At 38.0% G+C, this 13,189-nt stretch overlaps 2 protein-coding genes across 2 annotated transcripts in view; both read right to left on the minus strand.

Moving 5' to 3' along the window:
- The window catches only part of chd5 (chromodomain helicase DNA binding protein 5), a 34,952-nt gene extending 28,383 nt beyond the window's left edge, over window positions 1–6,569 (minus strand). Inside the window, exons 1-2 of the mRNA XM_081356977.1 lie at window positions 6,287–6,569; window positions 1,035–1,189 (exon numbers count right to left, since the gene is read on the minus strand). Coding sequence (XP_081213103.1) covers window positions 1,035–1,189; window positions 6,287–6,353 — 222 coding nt within the window. The 5' untranslated portion in view covers window positions 6,354–6,569. The remainder of the gene's footprint in view (window positions 1–1,034; window positions 1,190–6,286) is intronic.
- Window positions 6,570–7,730: 1,161 nt separating this feature from the next.
- Window positions 7,731–13,029, minus strand: rpl22 (ribosomal protein L22). The gene is made up of 4 exons (XM_081356978.1): window positions 12,934–13,029; window positions 12,175–12,279; window positions 10,789–10,913; window positions 7,731–7,927 (listed from the first exon to the last, which is right to left on the minus strand). The coding sequence occupies exons 1-4, from the start codon at window positions 12,943–12,945 to the stop codon at window positions 7,783–7,785; spliced, it is 387 nt and encodes a 128-aa protein (XP_081213104.1). The 5' UTR covers window positions 12,946–13,029; the 3' UTR covers window positions 7,731–7,782.
- Between the last annotated feature and the right edge of the window lie 160 nt (window positions 13,030–13,189).

The raw sequence follows: 13,189 nt of genomic DNA on the forward strand, positions 1-13,189 counted from the left end.
AGGACTGACTGAAGGAAAAAAAGCTGATCGGTAAACAATACAACAAAATACCCCGAGGTCAGGAGAGTGGTTTCACACTGATCATTCACCTCGTGAGAGCAGCGCTTATGCCACAGCCTTGTCGACAATAGCGCACCTGGCCTTTCTTATGAGTGCTTTTATGTTTTGTATGCTGAAGTCAGACCAGGGCGCTACTTGGTATATGGATGGTATAACGTCAGCGTAACGTTTCTGAGAAGAAACCCTGTTTTACATAAGATAATTTCCATTTTTAGTGCCTTGTCTTCTGTGGAATACAAAAGAAGATATATATTTTTTGGATAGTTCAGAAAAAGAAAAAAATTCATACTATGAAAGTATGTGGGGTTCAATGTTGTTTTGGACCCCATTGACTTTCATTGTATGGCTATGGTTAAAAACATTCTTCAAAATATCCTCTTTTGTGTGTTGTTCAGAAGAAAGAAAGTCACGTAGGTTTGGAATGACATGAGGGTGAGTAAATGATGAGAAAAAAATATATTCATGATGAAAAACATCCAGTATATTTCTTGCTCCGTTCTTGTTAGCACCGTTTAAATTGTACGTCATGCCCCAACAATTTTTCAATATATCTTTTATGAACCATAGAAGAAAGAAAGCTATACAAGTTTGGAGCAACATGAGGATGAGTAAATGGTTTTGGGGTGAATTATCCCCTTGAAAGTGCATTGAATTGGAATTGTTCCATTTTATTATTTAATAAAAATAAATGGATGTTTTAATGATAACTTGACCAAACTAGTAGTATCTGACTGAACTTTACATTTGAACTGTCCCAGGTTTTTGTCTTGTCACCTCACTGATGACACATTTATAGTAAATGATCATTACATTTAAAGCCATTCAAAAACAAAGATGCTATAAATACCATAATTGCAGGTTTAACAAATGTACGACACATGAAAATAAATTGCATTCTGATTGTGTCACTTATGACATACTGTATATTTCATCCATGCTTCAAACAATCAGATAACAATAATAACATTTTTTACCTCCTTCTTCTTCTTTTTCTTAACTTTGGGCTCCTTTCCCTCCATTATCTTGCTGGGTTTCTTCTTCTTATGCTGTTTAACCGAATCATCCTCAGAGAAGAATCTCTCTAGCGGCGACAGGGGGACACTCTGACGTTCACCTTCCTCATCCTCATCTGAGAAAAAAAACAGAGGAGGTTCAGTTACAAGACACATCACATCTCCACCATCCATCCATTTCTCCATCCATCCATCTCTCCATCCATCCATCTCTCCATCCATCCATCTATCCATCCGTCCATCCCGAACTATGTTACAATTATGTTTGAATTTATACAAAATCCATCTTTATTATGAGTTGGCGATTTCATATGAAATAGTAAGAAATCTATCTATCTATCTATCTATCTATCTATCTATCTATCTATCTATCTATCTATCTATCTATCTATCTATCTATCTATCTATCTATCTATCTATCTATCTATCTATCTATCTATCTATCTATCTATCTATCTATCTGTCTGTCTTTCTGTCTTTCTATCTGTCTATCTGTCTATCTATCTATCTGTCTGTCTTTCTATCTGTCTGTCTGTCTGTCTTCTGCTGGAGGCTTGCTTGTGAAGCGGAGACTCCTTTTAGAGGAAAAGCAAAGATTTTAGTTGACACACTGAAAAGGGAGTGAAAATAGAGAGGTGAGGTGAGGTCTCTGCCACCTGCTGAACTGTGAATCTCTCACTGTAAACAAAAAAACTACTGTCTAGCAGCACACGTTCACTGTAACACTTCAATAATGCCACGCTGTCAAAAAGGCTAAGCTAAAAAAAAAAAGAGAGAGACATCCTTTGCAACAGGAGCTCTACGGCACGACTCCTGCCGACTGTCTATCGTCAGCTCAGACGGCGGCCCATGAAATATGCAGCGCGTGTGGTGGAGTCAATCAGCTAAAGCCCTGTCCCGCAGCCCACCATGCCCCGTGGGAGCTGCCAGAGATGGGGCTTTCCCAGCCTCTTGGATGCTATCCTCAAAATCCACTTAACCTTCATTTAGCTGCTACTGTTTGAGGACTTCAGCTCCGGTGAGAGCAGCCCCTACGCGGTTCAAGCCCAGCTTGCAGCCCTACAGGGCATTTCGGGTATTTACTCACGTAAAATACAGAGCTCCCCATCTTTCTGTCAGCTGCTGGGAGGCTTTTTCTTATTTCAATCTTCTACCGCACATAAACAGAGCAGTTGCCTGTGAGATGACAGATATTTAGGGCAGTGCGTCTGCAGTACATCTCACAGGGAGGCTCTTTCATGTCGGCAGAATATGTCTGCTGCCTGCCAGGCGCATCAAGCTCACATCTCGTCTTCATTCATTTCTCACTTACAGTCGCGGTGATGCAACACAGCACTCTTGAAGTGGGGATATCTGGCAAAGGTTTTACATTGTCATCTGACTTTTAAGGTGAAAATTCACATTTATAAAACAAACCAATGTGAATATTAATATATCAATCCAAATAAGCTGAAGTGTGGGGTTTTTTTCAATGTTAAGACTTTATTAAATTCCTATTTAATATGCATACCGAAGTTGCTGCAATAGGCGCTTACATTCTGTGCTATGTTCCCGGGTAAACAGAGCCTCGGCCAGGAACCGCCAGGTGTTTAAAAGCTGTGCTGCTGCCATTTGCTAACTGGTACCAAGCCTGAAAATGTCATGACATGCAGCCATACATTTCTGTGTCAGCTAAGCACGGACATTGGGGTAACTCTGACCTTGTAACAAGGGCTGGGTCATTGCCACACTCCATTAGAGATGGGATTCAAGGCCGGGCTCGCTGTTAAGAAGGGGAACGTTTACAGGAAAATGCATTAGCTGTCTGACAGAGTGTGTATGTTAATAGTACCCCCACCGTTAATGTGATGAGACAGCATGATTAGAACACCCCCTCATTGAGACCTTCAACTTTTATAGGCGCTGTCTCTACTTTCTGAAGACTATATCCTTTCTCCAAGTCCAAGGCTGATTCACAATCCTTTGCTTTGCTTTGCAAAGTGGCAAAACTTGCAAGTACACAAGCAAAGTAGTCTAAAATTAATGTCCTAATAACCCATAAAACTAGAACAAAGGCACTGAAATTGAGTTTAGATGCTCTAATTATTTTATTCCAGCATGCATATTCAGTAATTTGTTGGTAAAATTCATAAGATGTTTTAATTTGACACACACTGTGGAGTCTGATGCAGAGACTGATGACACACAGACATATGTGTGTGATGCAACAATGATTTACACGCATGCACAAACTCCAGCAAAGAAGGAAGGGGTGTCAGCTTTCACAGCGCAGCTTCCAAAAATAACCCCCACCAATCAGAGTGATGAGCAGAGGGAAGCTCATGATAATCTTTCAATTTCAAAGATAAGACTATGTAAAAGAAAACCAGACTGTGAGTGGAGGAAATAGAGGAGGCAAAAAACACTCAAATGACTTTGAATCAGTTTCACCCTAATGCGTCCTAATGAGAATCACCACAAACAGAACTCTAACTGGCATTGTTGGGGCACGACGTACAAATGAAAGAGTGCTAACACAAGAACAGAGCAGGAAATGATCTTTTTTTTCCTCATCATTTTACTCATTCAAAACCTACATGACTTTCTTTCTTCTAAACAGTACACAAAATAATGTTTTTGTCCATATAATGGAAGTCAATGGGGTCCAAAACAACATTGGACCCTACTGATTTTCATTGTATGGAAAAACAAAAAAACATCTTTTCAAAATATCTTCTTTTTTGCGATCTACAGAAAAGCCATACAGGTTTTGAACGACATGACACTGAGTAAATTAGAGAATTTAATTTGTGGATAAATTATCCATTGAATTTGCTACGAATTTTGAGACTGCAAACCTTTGGAAATCTGAGAAAAATCACTTTCTCTCTGGAGCCGCTCCATCCTTTGTTCCTGATGTGGCACACGAGGAATGTGGAGTCAAGTTGCAACAATTTAAAAGTAACTGATTAAAATGTACATATCTTAACAGAGCTGATGCACATCCATTAACCAAATCCGATGGAGGTGAAATAACATGCAAATTTTGAACTTGCTTTTGAATTCTTTGTCACGTTTCATTCTCTTAACGTTCTTATAAATCATCCGTTTGTTTCTTTGTATCTGCGTTTAGGGCATGCACCACTGATCACTTCATTGCTCCTACTGTGGGCACCAGTCATGTGTTCTGCAGTGTTTGGATCGTGAAACACAACAGTACTGTTTGCAAATCTCACTTCGATGGCCTACTGTACTGCATTCTCAATATAAGTCCTATCACATTACTGCATCTTAGATTCACTGTAATGGATTCAAAATAAAGAAAAATATGCTTTACGGTTCTTTGCGGAGAAGCTAGAGATCAATTGTTTGAATGTAATCATATTGTACAGGAATTATTATGCAGAGGTTTGCAACTAATTCATTAAAAAGCTCATTTCACATCTTAAATATAGCTAAATTCAAGTTGTATTTAATAATCTCACCAAAAATTCATCAGCCGCCTCAGAATAGGAACCAGTGAATGTGTTCTGGCCTGCACAATGAAAGCAATCACAGTGAATGGGACTAAACAGCATAACCCAAAATCCTGGCTAGTCCTGCACTGCATAGATTTCTCATTTTTAGCACATAGCGGGGGCTTACTGTCTACACGGAAAGAGCATGCTGGCTCATAAATTATTTCTCAATTATTAATTCTTCTGCATACTGCACATTATTTCAAACCATTTGCAGCCCGCAGCAGCTTCATCTCTGGCATGTTGCTGCCTAGTAAAAAAAAAAGAAGGTAAATACGTGATTGGGGCGCAAATGAGATAGTCGTGCTCAGGTCGGTCACGTGATTAATTTGTGACTAATTCAGAGGCAGCCTAGACCGAGCTGTGAGCGAAAAACTATAAATGTATTGATTTGATTGAACTGAGGGCCATGAATGTATAAAAGGCAGGCATGCAGGCAGAACTGGGTCTTTACCAAACGGCTTCTCGATCACACCACTGAGAACCATACTCTCACAATCTATGGCTTTTGAGACCAATCTATAAGCAAAAAACAAGACTGATGAGTCTTTTTTGAAATAAGATGCATGCCTTCCACCTACACAAGAAGCATAAACAGACAGTGTGACATCATAAGAATACAGTCAAACAGAGACTGTCAACAGCAGTGATGAACCCATGGATAAGTTTGGCTTTGGAGTTAACCTTGAATATCACCAGATAACCAAATACCCAACATCAACGTGAAGAATAACAACAAGAAAAAAAAATGTCTGTAAAGCAGCTTTTGCACAAAAAAATCTGTTACTAACGTTCGTTTAAATGAAGCAAATACCCCTCTTTCAGGCAACACCACAAGTCTGTAATTCCAATTCTGATCAACTGTAGTCTATCATTATCAGTACATTTTACAGCAACAAACAGATTAATGATAAATCAAATAGGTTTGTATCATTATATAATCTAAAATCACCAAACCTATTAAATCCCCACTGTATTTTTACAGTAACGTTTTTACAGTGTAGAAATCAAACTCTTATAGGATACTGTGGACTGTCTTGGCTAAAGTCTGTGTCCAATAGACCACAGAGGCAGAGGATCATTGTAGCTGATGTTTTCCTGTCACACGTGGCTCTGTCAAGCACATGCACTACTTTTACAAGACAGTGTGACCACAGGGAAGCTTTGTCACCATCAGCCCTTAAATATTCCTCGGAGGAATGCCATAACACCTTTTTGGGAAACTGATGATGCTCCCTTTTTGTGCGTGTTTAGATCAGCAATAAACGATGCATAAATCACAACAGCTCGGTCTTGCATACTATTTGACTATATATTACAATAAGATATCATTGTGCACAGTGGGTGCAATATCAGAGCAGCCAGACTGGAAAGAAAGAAAAAAAGACAGTGGGTGCATGCATAACTCATTTATATGCAAAGACAAATGCGCCTGTAAAAACAACCCGTCGGATGAAGGGATACGAACATAGCTGAGAAATGAGAATCGCAGACTGATGGTCTGCTGGAGGACAGTCGCGCTTTAATGACTCAAATACAGTCGGACAGTGTACCGTTATTTTTGGACGAACAGTGTCCGGTGTGAGAACAGAAGCTACTGAGACTATAATAAATCGCACGCGCGTCAAGCCCCTTTTCCTCCGCATTCAACTAGGCGTAGCAGCGCAGTTGTGAAGGGCAGAACTCTCCCTCCCCTGTGACTCTTTACCCCCTCACCTGGCACGTCGTCCTCAAAATCCACATCGTCTTGCCCCTCATCTTCATTGCTTAGCGATCCGGGCATCTTTACCGCATAACAAGAAAATCACATCCGAGATACAGGGATAAAGTCCTGAAACTTAACCCTCTCAATGCCCAGATTTTCAGATTCAGAGGAGACGTCTACTAAAGGTGAGGTAAAAAAATTATTTTAATATGCTCTCAATAAAATAAAAGATGGCTGCCCTGTTTTAAAACATCTTTCCCTTTCTCCCTCTTCTCTATCCAAATCCTCCAGTCTGAAAATAAGAAAGAGACAAAAATGGAACACACATGCCCAGATTGTGACGTCTGGTCGGTTGCCATGGCAATCCATCCCATAGTTTCCCGACACAACTAGTTAGTGCTTTTCTGCTGGTAACCGGCTTAACTAGTGCTGAGAGTGGCGGCGCGTGCACCCGTCTCGCGTTGGCATTGCCCTTTTCCCGCTCAAGTTCGAGGAATGCGAGGTTATACAGGGAGACACACGGGAGAAAGTTCCCTCACAATCCCTTTTCAGTCAGGCGAGGGAAACGAAACGCATAATAAGAGCTGGGGGGGGGGGGGGGGGGGTAGTTGTGCTGCTTTTTTTATTTTACAAATTTAGGTCGACCAAATGATACATTCAAGGTCACGGCTGAACGCACAAATCTGACGCCGGAGTTTATTGACGTTTTAAAGGGACGGTTCGCTAAAAAAAAAAAAAAAAAAAAAAAAGTCTTGGTCACCATTCGCTTTCAATGCATCTTCTTGCAATTCTATAATGTGAATGGTGACTGAGGCTGTCATTTTGCTTTCGCATTTTGGGTGAACAAAAAATTACCAGGTTTCTGTTATTTAAACGAAATGTTATTTTTAAAGCAAATAAACATTCAATTTATTCTTGTGAACCTCCTTCAGGACAATTCACGAATCATGAGCCGTTGCCAAGGATACTGCTGCCAGACACGTGATAAAACAAGACATTTAAAATAATGTTGAGAACACGCTGCAACAATCAAGAAAAATTTAAAATGTCGGAGTAGAAACCAGCATAAACCTACCTAAGCTGGTTTGCTGGTCTCCCAGTGTGGTTTTAGACACTTTCCAGCTGGTCCGGAGAGTTGAGCACAAGCTTGGAGATCAGCTAAAACAATCAACCATTTCATGCCGGTTTAAGTTGTTCCCTGATAAATGAACTCTCTGAACCCTTAGAGTGCAGAAACTTCAGTTGCTATGGAAATTATTGTTCCTGTCTGACTGGTGGTAAGAGTCTTTATATGCTTTTAATGGAACATAAAAGGAACAGACTTCTGTTGCTCTAAAAATAGAAAGAAAATGGATAATTATAAATCAAATGGATTTTGCCAGCACTTTTGCACCATCAGAGCAAAAGACACAATGTGTTGAACATACTGAAATGAGCACACCAGACACAAAGAAACAGATTTCTTTTGAAAATTTATTGAATTTACAAAAGAGTGGCATGGAATCATTTAATCTTCGTCGTCTTCCTCCTCCTCATCCTGATTTATCTGGAAGTAACGCAGTTCATAGCTCTCCTTGGTGTTCGCTACTACACGCAGCCAGTCACGCAGGTTGTTCTTCTTGAGGTACTTCTTGGTGAGATACTTAAGGTACCTGAAGACAACAAATAAACACTTAAGAGTGACCATTCACAAATGGCATCGAGTTTCAAATGATATGGTAATATGGACATAAACAATGTAAAGAAGTCAGAGTTTACAGCCTCTTCCAATGTGCATTTAAAAACTACAAAATACAGGTTCTCATATAACCACAAATGACAGTGGGAAAAAAATCAGAACCCTACACATATATGATTAGAATTTTTTTAACAATAAAAGTCACTATTTATAAATATAGATAAAGATTTTATAAGTAACTACTTTGTATTCACACCATTTGTTTTACTGGGCAAAAAAAAAAAAAAAAAAATCCCTATGGTAATCAAAAAGGTCTTAATCAGATCTTGCTTCCCAGACATTTATTTGACAAGGAGATGTAGATGACATGCCACAAAGAGAAGAAAAAAAGTGATGCAATATTTAAAAAGCAGCAGCAATAAAATTATTAATATGTATTTTAGGGATGCATGATATATCGGCTAACATATCGATATACGTTCATTGGTCAGTTATTATTGTTATCGGCCCAATATGCAAATTTAGCAGATATACTGAAGCCGATAAATAATGGATTATTTCCTTCAACTGAGACACTTAAGATGTTCACCATGATGGTTTTTAATTGCTTGAAATAAGATTTAAGTTAACAGTTAAGTGCAACTCGAGTCTGTCACATAGGCTACATAAAATTATGAGAATATTATAATTGTGTGCTTGGGACATGGATTTTAATGGGGAGTCTTGTTTTTGTTTTAGATTTATTGGCCAATATATCGGTTACCAGCTTACAAATATATAGGATTATACGTATCGACCAAAATTGTAATATCGGTGCATCCTTCATGTAATGCCTTGTAAATGCCTTGCTTGAATTTTCACAGTATAAGTGGAATAATCATTAGTCATTACACAAAGATCATAGTAATGTATCCGAATTACACCAATTAAACAATTAACTTATAAGCCACTGCAAAATAAAAGTGATTTAATGACCACTCTCAAAATGATTTAATACTGTATATCCAACACACTAACAATGGTAAAGCTGACATTAAAGCCACAGTATGGGTTGCTTTATGTTTTTAATATTATAACAGCTCTTCTGAAAAGCCTTTTCTAGTAAGCAGGCTGGAATTCAGCATCCAGACGCATCAAAAGAAATGCATGATTACAGTCTATATATAATAAAGGAATTTTGACAGCACTTACACTTGCACTTAAAATACATGTTTGATAGCAAGATGCAAGCACAATACTTCAGTTTGTCATTAAATAAATCAAGGATGAGTGTAAAACATCTCAGACTGAATTGGCAGTACACAACACTTTCAGTTTGCAGAACTGAAATGGGCTGTTTAGTCAATGACGACATTTACATTTAAGCTACAGTGCAGTTTGCAAAATGTGTACGCTTATGATTTGACAACATTCTAACTGAGAAAAATGGACACTGATTTACAGAGAAAATTTTTTTTTTCCATTGACATCCAGTTTTGATGACAAAGGGGCTGTTTGCACGACACCATTTTAATCTACAAACGGAAAACTATGCATTTCATTTACACAATGACGGTGTTATTTATATATATATATATATATATATATATATATATATATATATATATATATATATATATATATATATATATATATATATATATATATATTGCACCTTCAATTCACCACAAATGGTCAAACATCTTACAAAATTACTATACAGCATTCTATCAACAGCTTACCTGACCAATCAACAGAAAAAACGGGCATGACCATATTCACGGTGCAGGAAATATAAGATTTCCTTATCACTTTTCAATTAAGTCTTATTTGTTCAAATTAATGCATTAACTTACATTAACAGTAGGCACTATATTTTAATACATTTTTATAATAAACATGTTTATGTTGGTTCGCAGTGCATTAATGTTAACAGATACAATTTTTGATGTTAAAAATGTAGTAGTAAATGTTGAGATTAATATGAACTAAGATTAATAAATACTGTACATGTAGGCTACTAATAAAGGAAATTGGATTGCATTGGAAATAACAGCAACAGGGTGATAATGGCAAAAGACTAGCCTAGAAATCTAGACGCACCCTAGCGGCAGCAAAATGTATTTCGCAGCCAGGCTGGTCTAGCAACTCTCAATAAACCTTCTCGCTGCAAAAACCCAGATTGGGTCAGGCCAATCACGTTGTGTATAGAGTAGGCGGGGGCGGGCTTAACATACACGACAGAGTTGCGACGGTTACCTGGCTGCTGCTACTTGAAAACAAAGAATGGCGGCTGCTGATGGAGAACAACGGTCTTTCGAATCGGCTTTGGCCGCGACTCTGGAGGACTTGGAGTTAAGTTTTTCTTTGAGAAAAGAGCAAAGAACGGCACTTAAGTCATTCTTAAAAAAAGGAAGATGTGTTCGTCGTTTTGCCGGCCAGATATGGCAAAAGTTGAATCTATCAACTAAGCTCCGCTGTTGGGAAAACGCTCTGGTGGGTTGAAGCGCTGTCCTATTGCGTGCAGAGGGAATTTGAAAAACAGCCGTTTATCCCGCCCCTCGGATTGAGCCGTGACTATGGTGAGTTTCCAGACCTAACATCTTGATGTAGGTCTGGCTTGCCAGGCTAGCAAAAGACCATATAAAGTGGACAAATTTTCTCTTGCCGTTTGGTAATATATGTACAGAATTTTTCAGATCCATTATCTTGACTACTTTTACATCTCATTTTAGTTTTAACTTATCTAAATTTTCAACATAATGGTCACAGAGTAATAACAGCAATAAGCTAATAGTTAGCATCCCTTCCTAAGCATTTAACTTCAGGAAAGTGGATCTCTAATCTCAGACTCACCTTTTAGAGAAGGGGACCTCTGATGTCACTGTGATTTTGCTTTTGCTCCTTTCGATGGAGACCACACCACCTCCCAAGTTACCAGCTTTCCCATTTACTTTGATGCGCTCCTGAAGGAACTGTTCCTAAAGAGAGAGACATACAGACATGCCTATAAGATCATACAGAAATACAACTGCAAGCCATCAACCCCGGTCCCCACATTTATCACAGCCGCACAAACATCCATCAGTTATTTTGAAAATTAAATAAAATCAAAATCAATTTTACAGAATGAATGAAAAATTAGACTAGAAAATTACAGAGACTTAACTATCAGTACAAGTACACTTTGCCACTTATTTAAGCCATTAACAGACTATGGCTGCAAAAACTAATCGATAAAATTGGTTATTATCGACAATGAATTTGATTGTCGATTAGTCACATCTGCGCGCTGTGCCTGGGAATCCATAAGCCAGTCACATCGCTTTACAGTAGTGAAAAACCCATTTCTATGGACAAAACGTAAAAAAGTATTGCCATTTTGCATATTCTGACAACGAGCGTCTTTCTTCACAGATTTCAATGAACGAGCGCCGGTGCGCACATACGCGTCAAACAGACGGAGCGCATTAATTATGCCTAAACGGGGTATATACAGGAATCATGGAGTTAAATTTCATAACTTTTAAGACCCCGCAGACACCCTGCTAAAATACAATTTTTGTTAGAAATTAAGTGTAGTTTTAAAATGCGACATGTAACAAGTAATCATATTTATGAGAGCAGTAACAGTAAAAGGAAATATTGTGGAGTAGCCCATTTATGTAATATAATTACTATGTTCAGATGAGTGAATGTGTGTGAGCCTACAGCATAGCCTACATAGATAGAGTCACTATATTTGTTTTCATAGACTTTACATTACACCTTGTTTGGAGGACAGCACTGGGCAGGATATGGAATAAAATTGTTTAAAATAGTGGATTAAAATTAATCTATTTAAGAAATATTTTTGAATGTATAATAAATTAGATTTGTACCTCCAATTAATAAAAAAAATTATCAATTTTTGTGTTTTGTGCGCCATTTTGGGGCAGGTCTACCTGAAATGGATACAAGCAGGAAATGCAGTTTTACATGTGAACATAAAAAAAAGATCCAATTTTGATATTTTGATTAAACATTATGAGGTTGAAAAAAATAAAACGTATGCAAGGATGAAATATTCACAATAATATATATATATATATAACATGCATTTAAAATGGATGGGATGAATTTTCACTTCATGCAAACTTTAAAGACACACACAACACTCAAAATGGCTTGTCAGTCAGGTAATCGGATTTGCGATTTCCAGTTTTGTGTGCACTATGCATCAGAAAACAAGTATACACTTACAAAGTTAGCAGCATCCATGATGCCATCCTCCACAGGGTGGGTGCAGTCCAAGGTGAACTTTAGGACCTGCTTTTTCTTCTTCCCACCCTTGGTCACCTGCTTTTTCTGTGAGACACAATTAAAAACACAGGATGAAATCAATAGAGATCAGTGTTTTCATAAAGAAGAACTGAATGGCTGAATTCATGTTATACATCTAAGTTAACGTTACATGAATCAATCACGTTTCTCCGATCATTCATTAAAAATAGTTCTAACAAGACGGGAATCTGACAGCATATATGACAACGACCTACGGTTACACATATTTCAAAGCAATAACGAAATGAGTTTAAAAACTTTGAGGTAAACGTGAAATTAAATCTCCAACGCATATCATTTTTGGCTAAGTTAGCTTCGTAGTTTTAATTCTTTGGCTAGGAAATTGCTTTAAAAACTAAAAAATAAATATATCTACATTTCGGTACATCAGTATTTTGGAGAAACGCTCAGTATTATAGTAGTTATCCTGTCGGTTCTATGAGAAATGCTAATCTGCTAACTGGACGTTGCTACAACGTGGTTGCTCACGAGCAGGCCTCCCTCCAGACCTCCGGTAAACAAACGCTTTTAAAAACAACACTGATGCACACATTCTTTCGTTAATCAAATTACTCAAACTCTCAATGATTCGCCTTTAATATTCACTGATTTCTGCGAGCCTGGAGGGACGTGACAAAACGTATTTTGTCGTTTCTCAGAAAATTTGCTCGTACTCACAATCGGGGCCATGGCCGACAGTTTGGCAGAAAGAGAGAGGAGAGGGAGCGCATGCGCATTGAAAACTTCCCGTTATAATCTATTCCAAACACAATCGATAGAATCAGTTATTCGGAGATTGATTAGTACAGCCACTGGATCATGAAAATAGCCATTTTATTTATTTGTACCTAATATAATGCCTTGTCTAAAGTATGTTGTTAAGTGGAAAAATCGCTCGAAATAAATTGTCAAAAATTATCAAGACTTACTATTT

This window comes from Scardinius erythrophthalmus, assembly GCF_964197995.2.
Source record: "Scardinius erythrophthalmus genome assembly, chromosome: 25".
Classification (NCBI taxonomy): domain Eukaryota; kingdom Metazoa; phylum Chordata; class Actinopteri; order Cypriniformes; family Leuciscidae; genus Scardinius; species Scardinius erythrophthalmus.

Coding starts and splice junctions, on each gene's coding strand:
- rpl22 (XM_081356978.1), bottom strand. Junction 10,914..12,174: donor TCATGGATGCTGCTAACTTT/GTAAGTGTATAC, acceptor CTCTCTCTTTAG/GAACAGTTCCTTCAGGAGCG. Junction 7,928..10,788: donor GAGGTCCCCTTCTCTAAAAG/GTGAGTCTGAGA, acceptor TGTTGTCTTCAG/GTACCTTAAGTATCTCACCA.